The sequence below is a fragment of the Plecotus auritus genome (assembly GCF_963455305.1).
Source record: "Plecotus auritus genome assembly, chromosome: 13".
Classification (NCBI taxonomy): Eukaryota; Metazoa; Chordata; class Mammalia; order Chiroptera; family Vespertilionidae; genus Plecotus; species Plecotus auritus.
Window position 1 is genome coordinate 15,581,311 of NC_137779.1, and position 21,081 is coordinate 15,602,391.

The following is a 21,081-nucleotide window of genomic DNA, read 5'->3' on the forward strand; positions in this document are numbered from 1 at the left end:
ATGATTTCTAAGGCATAGTTCCCACAACTTGCAGTGGCTCAGACACACAAGAGGTCCGGTAGCGGGTGGTGCCAATCTGAACATCTGGAGCACCAAGCCGTGTGAAAGGGAAACCTCGTCTCCAGCTGCTCTCTTGAAGCGGGAAGTCAAAACAGAGACTTGGCTAAGCCGTGCTTCTCAAGTTCATGGGGAGCCGGCTCCAGCCTCTTCACTCTGCGTGGCCACAGGAATCGGGTGCCAGGCAGGCTGGCACCTATCACCAATCAGGCCAGACATAGGAGGCAACAAGAGGCTCCGAGGTCCCTGCATTCTGACAGCACTGGAGTGGTATGGATGGAGACCCGTGAGAATGCAGAGTGGGACATGCCACCGCAGCCAGTGTCCTGCCCTGGACAAGATGGCCTGCGGGGGAGGGGGGGGCAGGTCTGACTCCCAAGTAAGGGAGATTGGTCTTTTGGAACCAGTGGGCACCCAGGAACCCTCGTGCATTTGGGAAGGGACTGAAACATGCTATGCTCAGTGAGGAAGGAGCTGGGCCCCGTGGGCAGAACTGGAGGGGGTTGGCTGGGTAGGCCAAGGGTCCCTGCAGGCAGAGGGCTCATAGCTCAGCGCGCTGGTTCTTCCCCGGGCCCCCAGTTCTGGGGAACACAGCATACAGCAGCTCACCATGCCCACTGCTTCCTGCGGATTGCTGGGGGCTGGGGCAAGCTGGTGCCCCAGACCAACTTGCTCTGATGCTGACCACGCTGTACCCGAACTCTCTCCTGCACTCCGGCCTGGCCAGTCACAGGAGGCCAAGAGCATTTCCTCACATACTTCGTGGTAACCATGGTAACTACACACCTTGCAGATGCCAGCAAACCACATCCTAGGTCCTGAAGAAAATACAGTATCCCCCCTATTCACGGACGTGATACATTCCAACACCCCCAGTGGATGCTTGAAACCGTGCGTTGTACTGAAACTTATACTTTTTTTTCTTATACATCTGCAATTTTCAACCTTTTTCATCTCATGGCAAACATAAACTAATTACTAAAATTCTGTGGCACACCAAAAAATGTACTTTTTGCCAATCTGACTATAAAAATAGGTATAATTTTGATTCACTCACACTGGACGGCTATTGTTACATGACTGTTGTCATTTTTTCATTTGACAATCTAAGGGAAAAGAGGTCAGTGACCCTGGCTAAACAGTCAGGTATTGCATGCTTTGAACATTCTTGTGGCACACGGGTTGAAAGTCACTGTTATACATGCATGCCTTTCCACTTAAAGAAAGCACTTCATGGCTTCTTGTTGGCATATTCGAACTGTCAGCATTACACTCTTCTGCTTTGGGGCCATTATTAAGTAAAATAAGGGTTATTTGAACACACAAGCATTATAATACCTGGGCAGTTGATCTGGTAACAGAGATGGCTACTAAGTGACTAATGGGTGGGAGGCAGAGACAGCGTGGAGACCCTGGACAAAGGAATGATTCACGTCCCAGGCAGGATGGAGTGGAATCATGCAAGATTTCATCCCTCTACTCGGAACAGCATGCAATTTAAAACACATGCACTGTTTATTTCTGGAATTTTCACTTAATATTTCTGGACTTCAGTTGACTGCCGGTAACTGAAATAGCAGAAGGTAAAACCATGCACAACAGGAGACTATATAGATACATTTAAAAATAGTGAATTTGTTACTAAAGAACAAACTTATGAATAATAAATGCATGAATCAGGGTGCCTCTATAGTCCATTTTGAAGGCAGAATTTTTAGGACCCCCGGAGGCCCAGAGGGGGAGAATGGGTGCCATGGTGGAACCCAGTGGCTGGCCACACAAGCAGGGTAGCGCTACCACATGGACAAGGCCCAGCCCAGGCCCAGGCTGTATATAAATGGCACAAAGCAAGATGCAGGCCAGTCATCTCCTTGACCATTTTCCTTTTATCTAATGCAAAAATAAAGGTACTACTCTGGCCGGTATGGCTGTTAGTTGGTTGGAGCATCATCCCGTAAACCAAAAAGTTGCAAGTTTAATCCCTGGTTCGGCTGTGTATGGGAAGACAGTTGACTGATGTTTCTCTTTCACATCAATGTTTCTCTCTCTCTCCCTTCCCCTCTCTTTAAAATCAATAAGCATGTCCTCCGATGAGGATTAAAAAAATTAATAAAGGTACTACTCCTCAAAGGATTTGGGGGAAGAGGGGAGCCCCCACCGTGCCCCAGGCTGTATCACCCTGCATGTCACACACAATACTCCCAACCAACACCCCGCCCCTCTGCTCCCGGTGCAGAATCTCTCCCCCTTCAGCCTGGGATCTTGGCACCAGCTTGGGTCCAAGTATCGCTGAATGGCTCCCCTGGTGGGACTCCTGGAGGCTCCCAAGTCCTGCTCCCTGGACACCCCTGGGCTGGAGATGGCGATCTGTCCACATGTCAGTTTAGTTCTTTGGGGCAGGTCCTCAGATGAGGGCCAAGGGCCAGGTGGGGCTTCCTCAGCGCAGGGCCAGGCAGGAGGCTGCACCCCCATGGCTGCTTCTTGGGGGTTAAGGGCTCTGCTCCTTCCCAAAGGGGGGGGCGGGTTGAGGGCTCAGCACGCTCTCAGTGCTGATCTTTACTAGTAAACTTATTTTTTGGCCACGCATTAACTCTATTTCCTCTTGCAAATTGTCAGTTCCTGCCTTTTCTCATTCACTTACAGACATTTTCATGACTTTCTTGCCTTGTAAGAGCTTCTTAGGGAATACACGTGTGATACTCTGCCGTTGTTACAGCAAACAATGAGAACATTAAAATTCCAGGTACAAGCAGATGTTCTCCCTTCCTCTTCAGAGGCCACAAGCATCTGCATAAATGTGTGAATGGGCCCCCGCACCTCTCTGCCCGTGGAGCTGCCTCCCTCACCAGGCCCGGCCTTGTCCATTGGCCAGAGGCCCTCTGGAGGACCATGTGACCCCTGGTGTCTCTGAGGTGAAACAGTCCCTCCTTCCCAGCACCCACCACCCAGGGCACCCCAGGGCCCTGAAGTGGTGGCAGAATCAGCATTCAGCCCAGATGTTCTTGGTACAACCGGACTGGGCCAGCCCTCCTCTGATGCCCACAGCTGCTGCTGCTCAGTGGCCACACCACGCAGCCGCTGGAGAAGCCAAGTCTGAGAACCCCGAGAACCCCTGGTCAATTACCACTTGCTCTGCCAGGCACGGGGGCACAGATAACCGGGCACAGGCAGCTTCACGTGCCTCTTCCATCCATTATGGGAAGACAGGCATCCCCCCGATTTCACGCCTGCCTGGAGCACATGTTCTGACGAGTGAAGGGCAATCCGTGTAACGAGGTAAGATTTAAGTGCCAGCAGGAGTATGACAGGGTGAGTGAGGACTGTGATCAGAGAGATGCAGCAAGGATTTACAGGAAGCAGCTGGAGGCTCAGTGCTGGGAGTTCGGGAGTCTAAGAGGCTGGACAGACAGCGTGGGCGAGGGCCCGGAAACAGCTTCACACACAGGCTCATGGAGGGCCCCCCCAAGCGACCCTCCTGAGGGGCACGTGGACCCCCAGAGCTGGCCACTCCCCCCTGGCCAGGCCTGTGCAGCACGTTGAACCAGGCACAAACGGGAATTCACACCTTCGGAGCCTCCAGTTGGATTTTTGGAGACTTACTTTTCAAAAATGTATTATCTATGTCTCGTCATCCTTCAGACTTAAGGGAAAATGATAAAAACAGCAAAGGGCTTCTTTTATTTTCTCAAAGGGCCCCTTCTCAGTGAGTCCCAGGCCGATCCACAGCTGCCAGCCCGCCGAGGACAGAGAGCTGCTATCCTGCTGACCTCAGCCTCCCAGGCAGGGCTCCTGTTTGTTTGTTGAATGAATGAGTGAGGCCCTGGACCTCAGTGTGACCTGAGGTGGGCTGCTTGCTGTGACCACCAGCACCCACCAGGGCCTCCTAGGCCATCATGAGGGAGCCTCTTACCTAGAAGGCTCCTTGGACAAGCAGAGTGAGCTTACCCCTTGGGGCGCACATGTCTGTTGGCCAGAGTCCATCTGGAAGACCATGTGTGGGTCTTTCCTGTCTAGGCCTGTATGCCAGCACTAGCATCGCATAAAAAAGCCACACTGGCCCTGCAGGCAGCCCATGGACTCAGCGGAATCTCCAGCTCAGTCCCAGCGACAGCCTGGTCCAACGGACCCCAGGAAGGAACGTGCTCCATGGCAGGCAGCATTATAGTTGTAACAGTTAGAGATGTAATTCTCCCGCTGTTGGCTGCTCCGAGTGGCACGTGCAGATTTAGACGGTGCACATTAATGTGGTGCCCGTTCATCTCTAGGAGAACTTTCACGAAAGTGTTTTTTGTTTTTTTCCTGCCTTTTTTCCTAATTGGTTTCTACTAAGTTCTAACCATAAATCCTGGATGTGACTTGGTAAAGAGACCCCATCTGATCCCCGTGGGCACTGAGGCTGGCTGGCTCTGGTGGCTGTGGGGGGCACGGTGACCCTGGACACAAGGAGCTGGCTTGCGGACCTGGCACAGCTCTCCATCCTGGCTGGTGGCTCAACCCAAGCAGGGGGCATGAGGCCAGTGTGGGAGCACAGGCACTGTTTTCCCGCTGCCCCTCTCCTGGCTTCTGCCACTGCAAGCCGGGGCGGAGGGAAATGAAGGTCACAGCCGATGGTGCTGCTTCAGGAGCGGGGGTGCACTGCTGGCCACACGGTGTGGTAGGCAAGCCTGTGGCCGCTCCCCTGGCCTGTGAAAGTGCCGATAGGCATGAGCTCCATAAATGTCTTCTTTTCCTCCAAAAGCAAAGCACAGACACAAGCAGATTTGGGTCTCTCTTGATGTCAGTAATTATAAAGTTGACATTTGCACTGACGTAAAAAGGCATTAGAATATCAGAAGAAGAGTGGTTCATTCTTCAAGGCCAGCTGCTCCACCTTGAGAGAGGAAAGGGTGGGCACTGGGTGAATCGAGGTATTTGTCACAGAGCAGTCTTCTGTATGTGACCTGTCACAGCCAGGCCACTGCAGAGTCCCCTCAGGGAAGGACACAGCCAGGCACGTGCTTTCCTATAGCCACAGCAACATGCGGTCCCAGAGAACAGGCCCGGTGGCCTTGGACCAGGCTTCTCCAAACCAGGTTGCATCCCCGGTCAGCCCACAAGCTCCTCCCCAACATCTATGGCCTTGAGGAGCCGGACCCCTGGGCTGCCTCTTCCTTTTTGCTGGACTCGGAGCACTCCCACCCATGAATCCCCAGCCCTGGGGCTCAGTTCTGTTGTGCCTCCTGGCCCCTCTCTCGCTGCCTGGCACCGTGAAGAAAATTCCTTAGGGACTTTGTGAGCCGTGTGTGCGGTGTGGCCGCGCCATCCGATGAGCACAGTTGAGCAAGGACGGCTACCATGTGCACTGGAACACGATCCCGGAGCAGAGAGCGAAGAGCTCCAGGCTGCAGTCCACCTGGACAGATGTGCTCCCCTCCCTGGGCGTGGGGGGCCCCCATCATGGCTCCCGGACACCTCCTGTGTCCCTGGCCGTGGTCCAAGTACACATGCTGTGTGGGTGGGCTGTAATCAGGAGTGGCTCGTGGTGGGTGCCTCAGTATGGTGGTTGGATGGAAGCGGGAACACTGGGCCCCAGTGCCTCAGCGCCAAGGCCAGCTGGCTCCTTTTACACCACCGTCGGGGCTCAGAGTGACCTAACAGGGGGATGACCACAGCTCTTCTGCTGGGACGAAGCCTGAGAAAAGGAAATGGCTTCAGGGCTGATTCCCCAGGTCTCACCCAGCAGACCCTGGGGGCTCCCGAGGTGGGTCTGGAACAGCCCTCCCGGCACCATGGGCGCTGAGAACACGGCCATCTGGCTCTTCCAACAGTGAGCAGAACGCCATGGCCCAGGGATGGATGCACCAAAGCCTTCATCCTTCCTTTGAGTGAAGGACAGAATCTTCCTGAGAGGCTGGCGATGCTGAGGGGCAGGGGTTCCGGCTTGTGACTTTCCGGGCTGCGATCCAAACCCCTTTCGTCCGCACTTTAAAACAAAACCTCAGCTAAACAAAAGCTGACCGCCAGCCTACAAGCATTGAGGCTCGGAGTGTCCACTCCTGACACTCGTCCTGCTCCTGCTCCCCCAGACAGCGGGGATTCAGGCCACAATTGGTTAACTGTGCAGGGCGAATTCGAGCCGGCAGCGCAGGCTGACTGTCTTCACTCAGCACTGTAATCGGCACATCTGCAGACAGGAAATCCTCCTTGCTGCGAGTTCCCAGTCTATTATCTGAGACACCTGGTGTGGGTGGGTGATTCAGAGACAAACAATGAGAGGGCCCCCTGCACAGCAATTAACTGCTTTAACTGCTAATGTGTTTAATCCACCACGTGGAGATCAAGGCTGCACGGAGGAAGAGGCGCAGAGTCCGCCTTGGCTTCCAGACTGCAGGGCTGACTTCGCCATCCCTATGTGCACTGTCCTCACCAGCTGTGGCCCAGGCATCAGGCACAGGGGCATCCGGGCTGGGCCGGCACTCAGCCCCACTGGAGCTCCTGGCAGCCCTCTGCGCGTGTCCACGGGGCATGAGGGGCATCCTTCCCTTTTCTGTTTTTAACTGATGTCAAAGCCCAGCTCACTGCTGGGGCGGGATGTCCGGTCCAAGAGCTCTGTTGCACCAGCCGTGTGGCCCCCAGGGCATTTTATTTTAACGTCCTGGACTGGATCATCCTTTATTGCAAGTAGAAATAGAGCTTTGGTTAAAGGCTTACAGGAGTAAACCAGCAGAAAACATTCCCAGTTGTTAAACTGGGAAGTAGCTCCTGATGTTTACAAAACCTGGCCCAGGAGCGAGCAGCAAAGTCAGCACATGCCCGTGCAGCCCCAGAAGGCGTGCCAGAAACCGCCGCCACCGCAGCGCCGCCTGGGGAAGCAAGGTCAAAGGCCAAGGACTGTGAAAAGCTTACACCCCCAGCATCAATCATGCCGGGCAGACTGTCTGGGGATGCTCTTTTTGAAAACACAAAAAATAAAATGAACTCCTGGTGGGGGAGGGCAGGCATGCATGTTGGGGGGCCTTGCTTGTCATCCACCAGGCCCTATCTGGAAGCGGGGCAGCCCTAAAGCTTTCCGAGGGCACAGACCCTTGCCCTCTGAGCTGCTGCCATCAGCATGGCCTCAGCAGGTAGCGCTGGGTGCAGGCTTGCGCCTCAGTGCAAAGGTGGAGACCCAGGGATGTGGTGGGCCCAGAGACGTCAGAAGACGAAGGACTAGTGCTGGGGTACAAATGGGAAAGAGAAACATGCTGCCTCCTAGTTTAGAATGGAGTTTAAGGTATTCAAGGTCAATTTACATTTCTGGGTCTGAACAATTATACAATCTTTCAGTGTTCATCAGCATAAACCTACTTAAAATTTACTTTTACAAGTGGATCAGGAATACGTCCTTTGGTAACTTATTGACTTTTGATGAAGAGGCACTAAATTCACTCTCGGACATTCCCGATCCTTTTCCTTGTTCCTCAGATCCGCTCACGTTGACCACCAAAGTGAAGAGCCCTGACTCCTCTGGAGTTCAGTTCACCTGTGATTTCCGATCACTCTGAGCAACTCGGAAAACAGGCTTTTCAGAAATCCACTGCTCTGTGATGCATACCTGCTCCTGCCAGGAGCCCCACCTCAAGGAGCGCGGGGACCGAGCCACCAGGCCGTAGCCAACACCGGCAGGACACCCTCTGAGTGCTCGGTAACCACGCGCTTCATGGGCACGAGCCCGAGGACAAGCCTGTTAGCCACAGGATTTCGAGCCCAGGTTCACCGAAGGGACAACGGACCAGGTGGAGGAGACCCCTCACGCTGAAAACATCAGGAGTGAGCAGGACCTCGATTTAACATGCAAGTTGGCGGGTGATGAGGAAAACAACTCTAACCCCAGAAGCCACAGCAGGAGCGTCCCAGCAGAGACCAGGCTCCTGAGGGCATGGTGTCTGGGCCCCCTGTTCTCCGTACCGAGCTCCAGGCCTTTCCTCAAAGCCCATTCCCCTCCTGAGTCCAGCCCAGGTCCAGGCCCTGAGCAAGGATCTTCCCCCATCACACCCACACTCCCTCCCCTCCTCCCCAGGGGTGGCCTAGGAGTGCAGGGAGGGCCCCGCCTGGGAGGGAGTGTGTCTGGCAAGGTGGGCAATTGGGCGAGTTCTGAGCAGCCACACTTGCCCAGCCTTTGCCCTACCAACAGCTGCCCCGAGGCCTCTCAGAGCACTGGAGGATGAGAACACAGCGCATGACTGGCCGGAAGAGGCCTCGGATCTCTGTCCTGTCCCTGGATGCCGTCTTTGGAAATCTGCAGTGTGACTTCCGGAAAGGCCGGTAAAATGGCCCCCGTAGCATGCGATGACCTACAGCGCGCACAGCAACCCACTGGGAAGTTTATCAGGAGCAATCCTGTGAGTCTTTACGGCGGCCCAAGAGGTGCACTGTAGCGCCAACCCACCAAGAGCCAGCAGGATGAGGGAGCCCCTGGAAGCAGTGGGCGGGGGAGGCGGTGCCACGCTCCCCACCTGTGTGCACTCATGCATGCGCACGCATGGCTCACACACCTTACCTACGGCCCACAGGACGGTGTTGAAGGTGTCCATGTCCTCCTTGCCAGAGGCGAGGTCCTTCCAGGTGACCTGAAGCTGGTTGTCCAGGAGCCTCTTCACTTTCAAGGGGGTGCAGCCCCTCAGAAACCTGGTTCCGTGAGAAGCCATGTAGTCCGTGACCAAGGCTGACATTTGCTGCAAAGCACAGAGGACATGCTGTGAGGACCAGGTGGCAGTGCAAATGTCGCTACTGATGACTGAGCAGGAAGAGGACCTAGCCGCCTGCCTCCTTGCAAAGGCCCTGAGGTGGGGGTAAGAGGGGTCTCTTCAAAAGAGAAGGTTCAGGGTTCCCTTTCTTCTACATGGCCCCATGCAGGCCGCCCCCACCTCCGGGCTCCCTTATTCTCTGTGGAGCTGAAAGAAGAGCCAGGAGAGCATCTTGCACCCCCTTCCCCAGCCTCCAGCTCTAAACCAGAAAACCCTGAGCCCTTCAGTTAGGATGCACTTGACCTCTGAGCTCTTCTTTAGATGCTAATTAACTGTCTCCACTGAAAGTAATGACAGAGAAGCACCCCTTTCTCCTGGGGCTCTGCCCTGCCTGAGGTGGTGCTCGGCTCCCCACCCTCCCTCAAGGAGCAGGGAGCTGGGACAGGAGGTGGGCCCCTCTGTTCCCCACCAAGAAATGCAGGATAGTGGGTGCTGCTGGGGGGGGCGGGTCATCTATAGAGAGGGCTCCTTCCTCCTAGCCTGCAGACGGGGAGCCTAGTTCTGGAGCCACCATGGGGCTGGTCATCAAGGCGCAGTCAGCCACAGCTTCATTCTTCAGGAGAAAGTCAGTCACTTTAAATGCTGTGTTGTCTGCTCAGATCCCCAGCTCCCTTAGGGACGGGAACACCAGGAGAAGCCGCGCCTCTCTGGGATTGTCGCCCCCGTCACAGGAACAGGCAGGGAGGCTGCCTGCCCTTCCTGGAGCCCTCCGGACTCCCGACCGCCTGGACATCCCTGTCTCAGTCTGAGGGCAACTGCTGGCCCTCTAGAGCTACAGAGCAGCTCCGCCGTCCCCAGGCCTACCACTGGGGCTGCAGCGAAGAGCTGCCTGACTCTTCGTGCTGAAGCACGGCCTTGGTCACCTGGCCTTGCCGTTGTCCCTCCCCCAGGGTACACCTGGAGCCGGCTCCCTCCCCTCCCGACCCCCCCTGGGGTGATCCCACTGTCTCCAAGTGGGACGAATCCGACTGCACCCAGGCATCAGACCGCCTCCCCTGCTGCGATGCCTGCAGGGATCTCTTCTGCCAGTTGGCCCTCCAGCCCAGCCTTGCTCACTCCAGCCCCTCAGGAGGCCTGATCCAGCCTCTTCTCCTCCCTCCATTGGCCCCTCTCTGGGAACTGCTTCCCCTTCCCATTGTCTCCAGCTTCTGCCTCCATTCAGGGCCAAGGCCAGCCCTCCCGCAGCCCTGGTCCCCGCAGTCCCCTCTGCCTCTCCTGCCTCATTTCTGCTGCATCCTCCATGTGGCCTCCTCGTGGCTCCTGTCTGCTGCCTGGTACATTCTCCCCACAGCCCGGGCTCAGAGGCCTGTCCCCACAGCAGGCACTCAGGGCCTCTGCGCTGAGTGGAGTGACAGACGAGTGTGGCAGCAGTAGGGCAAATGGCACATGGTGGGCCCACCGTGGCGGGCAAGTCTCTGCATCACCGGGCAGCGCAGGGCAGGCCCGGGAGCGGAGGGTGGACTGAGGGCCAGTGGGACTGTGTGATGAGGGGCTGTCTATCTTCTTTGGGGAGGCATGGAGGTTGTGCCATCGTAACAAGCCCACACTTGGATTTTAACAGGTGACCTTTCCTTGAAGAGTTTTTAGTTATAAACATTCAACATGCTGTTCACGTGGGTGCATCTGCCATCAGCATGGGTGTCTGCGTCCCAGACACTCGTGAGGACAACCTGCACAGGTGAGATGGCCCTCGGCTCCTGCCACACAGCGGTCAGGAGTGGACACACAGGCTCACTGTGCCTTCACCTGGCGCTGCCCCTGTACAAGGCATGTGAGCAATGAGGCCTCAGAGGCTATGCTGATGCTCCGAGTGCTCAGGGTTGACTGCCCAGGGCTGGGGAACCGAGTGCTCATCGGGGCTCACGGGTTCCGTCTTTCAGTCTATGGCAGGTGGCCAGTCCTGTGGCCAGGAGCTGCTGTCTTCTGAAGTGGCTGCCCAGGGCCTTGCCAGTCTACCACCTGCCTCCTTGCCTGGTGCTCCTCTTACTGAGGGGTACCCCCATCAGAGCCAGCAAGGAGGCGGGGCTCGCACCTCGGCTAACATACACCTGCTGACGGAACAGCCGAGGTCTGAGAGGCTGGCCCGGCGTGCCCAGAGCTGCCACACGCTCTACGTGACGATCCTGCTTCCACTCTGGCAGGTGTTTTATGTTTTATGAACAACCTCCTCATTCAACTCAAGGGCCAGCTTCTAAAGACTGAGGCCCCCAGCCCACACCTGCGCTGCCTGGGCTGGGCCACAGGCTGGTGTGAGCAGACCACAGGGTGGGAGCTGGGCCTGGGCTGTACCTGGTCAAAGCCCCGCAGAGGGATGCTGCGCATCATGACTGTGGTGTCCAGTCCAAGGCCGGTGAGGAAGCCGGCGCACTCCAGGGCCACGTCTGCCAGAGACAAGCTAAGGAGTGCTCGCTAGCCCATCATGACATCGGGAGCCAAGTGGCAAGATCCCCAGGGCCCAACACCAGCAGCACACTTCCCACCAGTCCCAGCCGGCCCAAAGGAGTCTCCCAACACCAGCCACAGAGCACCCCCACCCCCATCTCGCAAACGTGCGGGACAGGGAGGGGCTCACTCCAGCACCCATGGGCCAGGTGGCTTCTGCCTCCACGGGGCATCTGTCCAGACTCCCTGGAGTTTCACCTCAGCCTCTAGGATGAGGCCCACTCTGTGGGGTCCGAGTGGTGATGGAGAGGAAACACCCCGTCCATGAAAGACACAAGGCAGCAGCTTCTGGCCTGCGCTCTGGGCTAGCAGCCCCAGCACTTTCATCTTCCCTGAATGACCCCCTTCCTGACCCCAGGGCCTCCTGTGGCTCCTCGCCTGACCCCCCTGGTCCTGCTGCTCCCTCTAAAGGAACGGACCTGAGTGAGTGGGGCTGCTCTCCAGGGAGGATCACCTGCCTCACGGCTGCGTCCAGCTGGCCCAGCTGCCTCAGCCGCTCAGTGTGTGGCTCAGGAACAGCCTCCGGAAGCCCTAGACTCAAAGGTCAGCCTAAACTTGTCCCCTGAGTACAGGTCATCCACTCTGAGTGGCCCTTTAAGTGCCTGCTTCCAGGCAGCGAGTATACTCGCGGGCAGAGGGAGAGCAGTGGGGAGGGCTCGGGGCACTAAGCGTCCCCTCTCGGGACGCAGGCGCGGCCCTTGGTCACCTGCACACCATCAAAGGATACAGCTGGCTCCAACCACCAACCTGTTAGAGGAACGAACACAGAGAAGAACAACAGAAGTGAGTCTCACACGTGGCCCACCATCACACACAAGCAGCTGCTCCAAGTGGGGGCTCTGCCTTGGGGACAGGGCCCTTCAGCCTCCGTGCAAGGCACTCAGTCGGCTGACGTGTGACTGCGGGCGAGTCAGCTGAGGCCGAGTGTTCAAACAGCTCGTCCCAAGGTACAAAACCCACTTCCCAGAGGCTGCAGCTGTGAAATACAACATGACAAATAGTGTCATTGGATCAGAAAATTGGCTGGTGGTGAAGGATGTGAGTGGCCAGTGACAAAACAGCACATGTCCCATGAAAGGCCCTGGAAGTGGGACCCGCATGGACCCAGGGGCATGGTGGGAAAAGCCCAGTTCGAGGAAGCAGAAGGGTTTTCCTTCTCCCTCAGGTAAGCTCTGCCTTGGGGGCTCTCTGGAGCTCCTGCAGCCAGGGTGGCAACAAGGACACTTGGCAGAATGGGGAGGGCACCACGCAGTGGGCGGAGGGGGCGGGGGAGGCTCCTGGAAAGCATCATCTATGGGCACAACACTCTTGACCATGGAAGACCAGGCCGGAAGGCTGACACCTGCCTGTCCAGCCCCAGCACACGCAGGCCCAGGGCCTGGAAAGCCAGCTTCTCTGAGCAAGGAGAAGGGTACCTGGGAGAAGAGGCAGACACAGGACACAGGGACCCAGCAGAATCATATAAAGTATCTGCCATAGTAGTATAAATTCAGCTCCACGCTCGGCATGCTCACACATACACGCTTGCACGCATGCTCACACATGCACACATGCACGGAACCTAATGCAGAATGAAAACTCCCAGCCTGGGAGGCGATGTGTGGGTGGGCTTGTCAGATCACTCCTTCAGCCTTTGAACAAGAGGAGGTGATGTAAGGATGGCTAAGCCTAATGTCAGCTCTAATCCCGCCAAGTACTAATGATATAATTCCATTTCAAGAAGTGGCGGATCCCGGGGAGCACTCATGCAGGTGCCCTGTGAGAAGCAACTGGCACATGGCTTCCTCTCAGGAGCTGGAGAGAGCCATGGAGTCACACCTGGGTGACTGCAGCGAGCTCAGTGCACGGGGAAGCCGAGGGGACTCCTGCACCCGTGTGGTGTCACATAGATGTCTATGCATAGGTACATTTTCAAAATTACAAAAGACCTATTTTTTGGGACATGATTATATGGTGAAAGGGATAAGCCTTTCTTTAAGATATGAAATTATGATACAAACAGACTTTAGCTACTTTGAATACCCTGCCCCAAACACAAGAACAAAGCTGAGCTAGGGCATCAATGCTGAACACACAGCGAGTGCATTTTGCTCCCTGCTTCCAGCAGCAGCAATGGCGTGTGCTGACCGCCAGGGCAACCCCTCTGTCCTCCAAATGGCCTGTCCCTGCTTGTCTCCGAGCCTTCCTGTCTCTGTAAAAGTGGGCCGTCCTGCGGAGTGGATTGTCCACAGCCATGGCCTACAGGACAGCTCCAGGCCCCTCATGCCTCATTGTATACAACGCAGCTATGTACATGGTTTCCGATTTGGGCAAACACGTTATGTTTCTGCAGCCCCCACATTTCCTCCCTACCCTCCTGCACTAAAGATGGGGAGTTGGATGGAGAGACAGGGCAGGCAAGCGCTGAATCCCCAGCTCCTCCCACAGACACCCCTTAGGGCGCTGGGCCTCCCACTTCCACCTCAAAGTCACGGTGCTCCCGCCGAAACCGGTTTGGCTCAATGGATAGAGCGTCAGCCTGCGGACTGAAAGGTCCCAGGTTCGATTCCGGTCAAGGGCACGTACCTTGGTTGCGGGCACATCCCCAGTAGGGGGTGTGCAGGAGGCAGCTGATCGATGTTTCTCTCTCATCGATGTTTCTAACTCTCTATCCCTCTCCCTTCCTCTCTGTAAAATATCAATAAAATACATTTAAAAAAAAAAAAAAAAAAAAAAAAAGTCACGGTGCTCCCAACCCCAGGACCACCAGGTCCGAGTCGCCAACAGGGGGCATATTTGGGAGGAGGCAGGAGCCAGGAAGGCCTTTCCGAAGGGCATGTCCTTGACCAAATGTGTGCGGCTGAAATCCCACAAACAAAAGCACGCATCCCACATGTGCCACGGGTGGCTCTGGGCCTCTTCCTGCCTTCATGAGGCAGAATTATCAACCATCTTGGTTTTCACTCCACCCGGTACCCCAATTTATCAAATAATGCTTATTCCCTGAAGAATGAAGGATTCGAGAACTCAGCCAGAGAACCCCTTCAAATGGACTAAAGTAAGAACGAGATGGAGCCAAAGTGCAGCCTCCAGGTCATGAGTGGGGAGAGTGCCAGGAGGCAGGGGCGCCCTCTCGTTTTGATTGGTAAGTTTGAAACTGCAGATCAGCTTCCACTGGCCACCGAGGACATGCTCGGCCTGGATGGGGGCCTGAGGGTGATGGGGCTGAGCCCGGGTGCCGTGTCAGTGACCAACGCTGGCCCTGGCCGGCCACGGGAGGACAGCAGTGCCGGCAGCGAAAGTCGGGGGCCAGCTTGTTGTACCTGGGGCGGGAGGAGTGAGCTTCTGAGGGCTGGAAACTTGCCTATCTCTGCATTAGGAGGCCCAGGACTAGGCCATCAGCCCACGCCGGAAGTCACCATCTGCACTTGGAGGCCTTGGTTCCATTTCCCTGGTGCTCTGAGCAGTCCTACTCTCTGTGCCTTTGTGTGTGCAAACATTTTACACGAAGGTATAGCTACCGCGGGATTAGCCTAATCACAGGGCAGGCTTTCTTGTTCAAGATCTGAATGGGGGGGAAACAGAAACAAAAGCCTTAATTCAGGCCCGGGAAGCCCTGGCTTAAAGAGCTCTCCACCTGCCTCTCGAGTTTGAAGGCCCCTGATCTGCTCCCCAAGGGGAATACCCACACAAAGTGAGGGCCTCGCGGCAGGCACCTGGCCCCTTGGCAGTCCTGCCAGCGCAGGAAATGCCAAACAGGCCCTAGGGAGGCAGCACGGGGGCGGGGGACCCAAGGCCTCCTCCCCCGTGTGGGCCAGCCCCCTCCCACCCTCAGGGCCTGTTGCTGGGCCCACTTCCACCAGGCCCGGAGCTCTACATTCTGGCCCCACAACGGATGCCACCTCAGGCTCTGGCCCCACAACTGCTGCCGCCCTGAGGAGGTGTCTCCTCAGCCCCTGAGCCCTTCACGACTTAGTCACAGGGACACGCGCCGGGAGATGGGCAGCAGTGCTTTCCAGCCGGTAGCCAGGTCCAAGCTGCTGGCTCGCCTCCCTTTGCTGGACTAAGGATGTCATGCTCAAGCTAAACAAACATGGAAGTTAGGCAGAAAATGAAAAATTAGGCTGCAGTGAATTTTCCTAAATTAATGACTGTGGTGCTTAGCAAAATAAAATTTACATTCTTCTCTCTTGCTCTTAGGAAGAGAGAAAAGCAGTTACAGTACCTAATCAGCTTCTGAACTCAACAAGGGTCACACAAAAGCTCCTTCCATGACCTACTCTGACAGGCAGCCCAAGTCACAAACTCTCCCTGCTTCACGCTCTCTGGGGCCCAAGGACAGAGGTCAGGCCGGCTGGAAAGCAAGCTGGGCCATGCGGGGCAGGCTGGACAGCGCCTCCCTCTGCAGGCCCTCAAGGAGACCCAGGCGGCCGAGTGGCAGTGGGAACACAGGGTCCTGGGTCCCATCTGGACATGACAACTCTGCTGCCTGGTGGGTCCCACATGGGAGAAGAGCCGCCCCCGGTGGCTCTGGTCTCATTCAAGTCCTCTTTGCCATTAGAGAAAGTTCTGACACTGACGTCAGCCGAGAGCTCTCGCTCAGAGCCAGGTCTGCAGAGAGCTGACCTCAAACCCGGAGTGAGCCCCAGGCAGCAGGACTGAGCAGCTGGGCCAGGAAGCCAAGGGGGTTGAGTACAGTGACCTTGACTGCCTACCCTGAAGGCACGCAAACAGTTGCAACACGTAGGGACCAGATGGTCCTGGGCCTGAGCAGGTTGGGTGGCTGTGCTCAAGTCCCAACCAGGCTGCCTGGGGCCAAAAGGCCTCTAAGGGGAGATGGCCCTCCATGTGAACAAGCAAACATGCTGGGGCCGTGGATCGAGGTGGAGCCCGGCTGCCTCAGGGGCACTGGGGTCTAGATACCCCAGTACCTGCATCATTCCAGGAGCTGTGGGGAGTGGGCCCCTTTCTCCCCTTCCATGTTCCCCCCACGTGCCCAGGGGTTGCCCAGCTGAATGACTGGGCCATGCAGGGCTTGGGCCTCCCTAGGCAGGCCTGTACACCCCTCTGTGCCCCTACTTCTTCCACCGGTTGGGGACAGCTTCCCAAAGTGGCCATTATTCCCCTGCCCATTCCTTCCCAAAGGGCTCCTGCCAGCCCAGAGGACTCCTTCCTTCCTCCAGAATCATCCATGCATCTTCAACCCATCCTGGGTTTCCACACAAAAATAAAGAAATAAGGCCCTAACCAGTTTGGTTCAGTGGGTAGAGCATCAGCCTATGGACTGAAGGATCCCAGGTTCGATTCCAGTCAAGGGCACATGCCCAGGTTGCAGGCTTGATCCCCAGTAGGGCGTTTGCAGGAGGCAGCCGATCAATGATTCTCTCTCATCATTGATGTTTCTATCTCTCTCTCCCTCTTCCTTCCTCTCTGAAATCAATAAAAATATATCTTTTAAAAAAAGAGAGAGAGAGAGAAAGAAACAAGAATGGAAAAGGGACACAAGCCGGACACAAAGCTGGCATTCAGGCGGCAGAGCTGAAGATGCCAACCTATACAGCCTGCCTCAGGTCTCGCATGTGCTGGCCCAGCCCGCCGGGCCTCCGAAGGTCCTGCCCATGAACTCGGGAACTCACGCTGCACTTGCTGGAGTCCTCTACACGGGACGCGTCACCGCCAGGAGATCCAAATCAGGTACCCAGCTGTGTAGTGAGGGTGTTGACTGTTTTCCGACTGGGCTCCGACTTGGCCACCCCCTCTGCCATCTATTAGCCCTGGGCTCCTCAGACCTGGACACAAGCAAAGGACGAAAGGGTCTCCTCACATGTCCATGAGGCTAGGACACCACTGTGGCTGTGGGGGGTCCAAAGAGCAACAAAGGTGGTGGAGCAAATGCAGGAGGCTGAAAGCCGCAGGCCCCACCGTGGGCTCCACGGGCCAGATCTGAAGCTACTGGTCATCGTGCACCATGGAAGGTCTCGTGCTGCCCAGGCCCCATCACAGGAAGACGGGAGAGGGAGGCCTGTACGTGCAGCGGAATCCATGAGAAAGCTGGGGCCTGGCGTGCCACCCAAAGCCTCCAACGGGCCTTGGGGAGCTGTTCAGAGGACACAGTACCCGCTGCAGGAGGAGGCCAGGCGCTCGGGCACCCTCGGCCACCAGCTTGGCCTCCTTGATGGGGCCAAGTAGAAACGTCCCGCCCGGTGACGGGAGGCACTTGGGGCCAGGGGGCAGCCCTCAGGTCCATATTAATTTCAGCTCCATTTTAAAGGCGAGTTAAAATAAACACAGGGAATATTTATAAGGCAAATAAATCTGGCAGAAACAGCCCCTCCAAGTGTGAGCAGAGGCCTCCCCCTCAGCCCCAGCCCAAGCTGATAAAATACAGAAATGCTACTGTAGACCCTGCGGGCTTATTTTGACTGCGCGGAGGAATGTAACATGTAAACACTGACTCCCATATCACACTGTTACAACTTGCATTAACAGCACCGGACAAAAGCTGCATTTTCACAGAAGCATCGTACAGGGATATATCTCCAGCTTAATTTTTTAAAAAAACCATTTCCTCACATAAATCATGCTCAGAACGAAACGGGTGACTGATACATTGCAAACACTTTTTTTCTTAAACAATAACATACCTAGATTCCTTCTAAACGAAAGAGCTTGTTTAAAAAAAAAAATCTTCTAAATTTTTTTTTCCTTCTGAAGAAAATAAACACTACAGTTTCTTTCCCGACCAAAGTATCTGGGGCCGTGTCTTCCTGGCCGAATGGGCCACGGCCCCCAGCACACGGCCACAGAGGAGCAGTGCAAGCCAGGACCACCTCGCCGCGTGCCGCCGGTACCCACTGCACCCAGGCCTCCCACCCTGCCCCTCTGAAGACGATGCCAGGCACTCTCGCCAATGCCACAGGAAAAGCGGAGTTGAGAGCCAGGGCAGAACAGGGACTCAACTCCTGGATGAAGCTTTCAGATTGTCCCGAGGGGCTGAGCGGCCAGCTATGCTGGACTCCAGCAGCCGGGTCACCACCCCACCACACCACAGATGAACTGCAAACACCCCGGACACAAAGGCAAAGCTGAAGGGTGGAAGTCCTAAGGGAAAATACAGAAGCTTTTTTTTTTTTTTTTAATATATTTAATTGATTTTTTACAAAGAGGAAGGGAGAGGGATAGAGAGTTAGAAACAACGATGTGAGAGAAACATCGATTAGCCGCCTCCTGCACACCTCCTACTGGGGATGTGCCCGCAACCAAGGTACATGCCCTTGACTGAAATAGAACTTGGGACCCTTCAGTCCACAGGCTGACGCTCTATCCACTAAGCCAAACCGGTCAGGGCCAGCAGCTTTTTTTTTTTTTAAGAAAAAGAAAAAAAATCTTGGGGGTAGGGAAGGCCTTCCTGAACATGCAATAAATCTAAAAGCCATTAAGTGTAAAAAGAGATCTAAGTTACATTAAAAAAAACATTTGTACATTGCACAAGTTAAAAGACATGACAAGCTGAGAAAGTCTGCAACATAAACGACATGGGATCACAGTCCTAATATGCAAACCAGCTGGAAGATAAGAGATAAGAGAAGAAAAAGAAAACCAGATAGAAAGCAGGCCAAGGACCAAGCTAACAATTCACACACGCGCAGGCACACCGACATTCACACACAAACTCACATACAGATACTCCATTTTAAATGGCCGAGAAATACACAAAAAGATTACTAATAAGAGCAAATGCAAATAAAACCAGGTCATGTTTAACCTATTGGGTAGTCAAAGATAAAAGAACAGAAATTATGCATAAAGAGAAAAAAAAGGAATAAATGTGACAACATAAAAATTAATAATTTCTGCATGAAAAACTACCTTTAAGTCAAAAGACAAACCACAGCCTGGGGGTGCTTGTGGAAGGTGATGGACAGAGGGACACAAACCTGCATGAGCTTGAGCGCAGATCGGGGAGGGACCCAGACGTGCCTCGGGCAGAAGCCACTGGTGCTCACCTGATGGGGGCAGGAGAGGTTCCTTTCATTTCTATGCCTGTGGAAAAGCTGGTGCCCACATGAGGACGGAGACAGCAGGCAGAAGTGCCCGTATAACAGGGAGCAGCCCGCCAGGAGGGAGCATGTCAGCTGATGTGTGAAGGTGTGAAGGGCATCTGCCTTGGACCTCGGGTTTCTACTTGTGAAACACCCTCAGGTATATGTTACACATAAGAAGCACTTACGCCCCGGCCGGTTTGGCTCAGTGGATAGAGTGTCCCAGGTTCAATTCTGGTCAAGGGCACATACCTTGGTTGCAGGCTCAATCCCCAGCCCTGGTTGGGGCACATGAGGAAGCAACCAATCGATGTGTCTCTCTCTCTGCCTCTCTCCCTCTCTTCCACTCTCTCTAAAAATCAATGGGAAAATATTCTCAGGTGAAGATTAACAAAAAGAAGAACAAGAAGTACTTATGATGGTATATAAGATGCACACCAACGGTTTCCATTGCAACATTGTATAACAATGAAAAAGAGAAACTACTGAGTTGCTCCAATACGGTGAAAAGATAAAATAAACTACAATATATCCATTCAAGGGAATCCAGCCTCTGCCCTGAACAAAGATGCTTGGTGAACAGGAAATGATGATGGTGAGCAGAGCATCGTGACATGCACACACACTCCCCATGTACACACAACACACACACACGCCTCACATGTATGCTTGTGCACACATGCCTGTCCACCTCTGGACACATTTTTCCACCCACATTTCCTTGTAGGCAAGTCCCAAGGCAGCCCAGTGCTGCTCACGACCAAGCCTCTGTCGCCCTCTGGTGGTCTTTTTGGTTGGCATGAGCATGAAGTCCCCTCCATAACCTACAGGCAGGAGCTCTATGGACCTAGAACAGCTCTGTGGATGCAGGAAATGAACTTAGTGCATTTCCATCTGCTTGGGAAATATAAAACCACTCACATGCTTCACCGATCTCATTTCCACAACTGGGATGTGGTTTCTGAGGCCTCTGGAACCTTCTTTGCGAGATCTCAGGGAAGTCCAAGGTGCGAACCAGGTGAAAGTAGAAAAGTTTGAGGCCAGAGGGGCTGAGGGCTTTTCCTGATGACCTGAACCTCTTTCCCTGCTTGAATGCTCCTCTCTCTGATGTTTCTGACAGGACCCACTGGAACCCTGGGGCTCCAGGGAAACCTGTTTGAAAACCATTGCCCTAGACCAGTGGTCGGCAAACTGTAGTTTGCCGCTCTGTTGACTAATGAGTTTGCCGACCACTGGGATAGGGGCTTAATCACAAGGAACAACAACAGCCTGTAATTATTGGAATCGAGAGTCTAGGTCAGTGGTCAGCAAACTCATTAGTCAACAGAGCGGCAAACCCAACAGAGCGGCAAACCGTGGCTCAAGAGCCGCATGTGGCTCGCGAGCCGCAGTTTGCCGACCACTGCCCTAGACAATATTGGATTCACTTAGTGACACATGTGCCATCATTTCCAAGATAGTCACAGGATGTGTCAACAACCCATCTAAGGGGCACAAATAATGGGCTTTCTGTCCTCCTCTCAGGGAGATGGGAGCAATGCCCTCGGAGAGAGGACCACACAGTATTCTACACGGCCCTGATGTTTAAGAAAGAACAAAGGGGACCCCACTTGGGCATGTATCACGTCTTACGTTTTTCCAGGGGATTCCTTCAGCCAGAAGATGTCATCACTTGTAATCCCATGTTCCACGGCACCTTCAATCTACCCAGAAAAAAAGGATCAATGTGAGAGAATGTCATTGGACCTGTCCTAGAGACTTCCTCCAAGGGGACACCCATTTGTAGACACAACACA

At 54.8% G+C, this 21,081-nt stretch overlaps 1 protein-coding gene across 3 annotated transcripts in view; it reads right to left on the reverse strand.

Annotated features, from left to right (window-relative positions):
• Positions 1-21,081, reverse strand: part of TXNRD2 (thioredoxin reductase 2) — a gene marked incomplete at its 5' end in the record, with an annotated part of 48,277 nt that overhangs the window by 11,595 nt on the left and 15,601 nt on the right. For all 3 annotated transcript variants that reach the window (XM_080650164.1, XM_080650165.1, XM_080650163.1), the window contains 4 exons: positions 8,576-8,750; positions 11,112-11,203; positions 11,992-12,011; positions 20,918-20,988. In XM_080650164.1, coding sequence (XP_080506290.1) covers positions 8,576-8,750; positions 11,112-11,203; positions 11,992-12,011; positions 20,918-20,988 — 358 coding nt within the window. The remainder of the gene's footprint in view (positions 1-8,575; positions 8,751-11,111; positions 11,204-11,991; positions 12,012-20,917; positions 20,989-21,081) is intronic.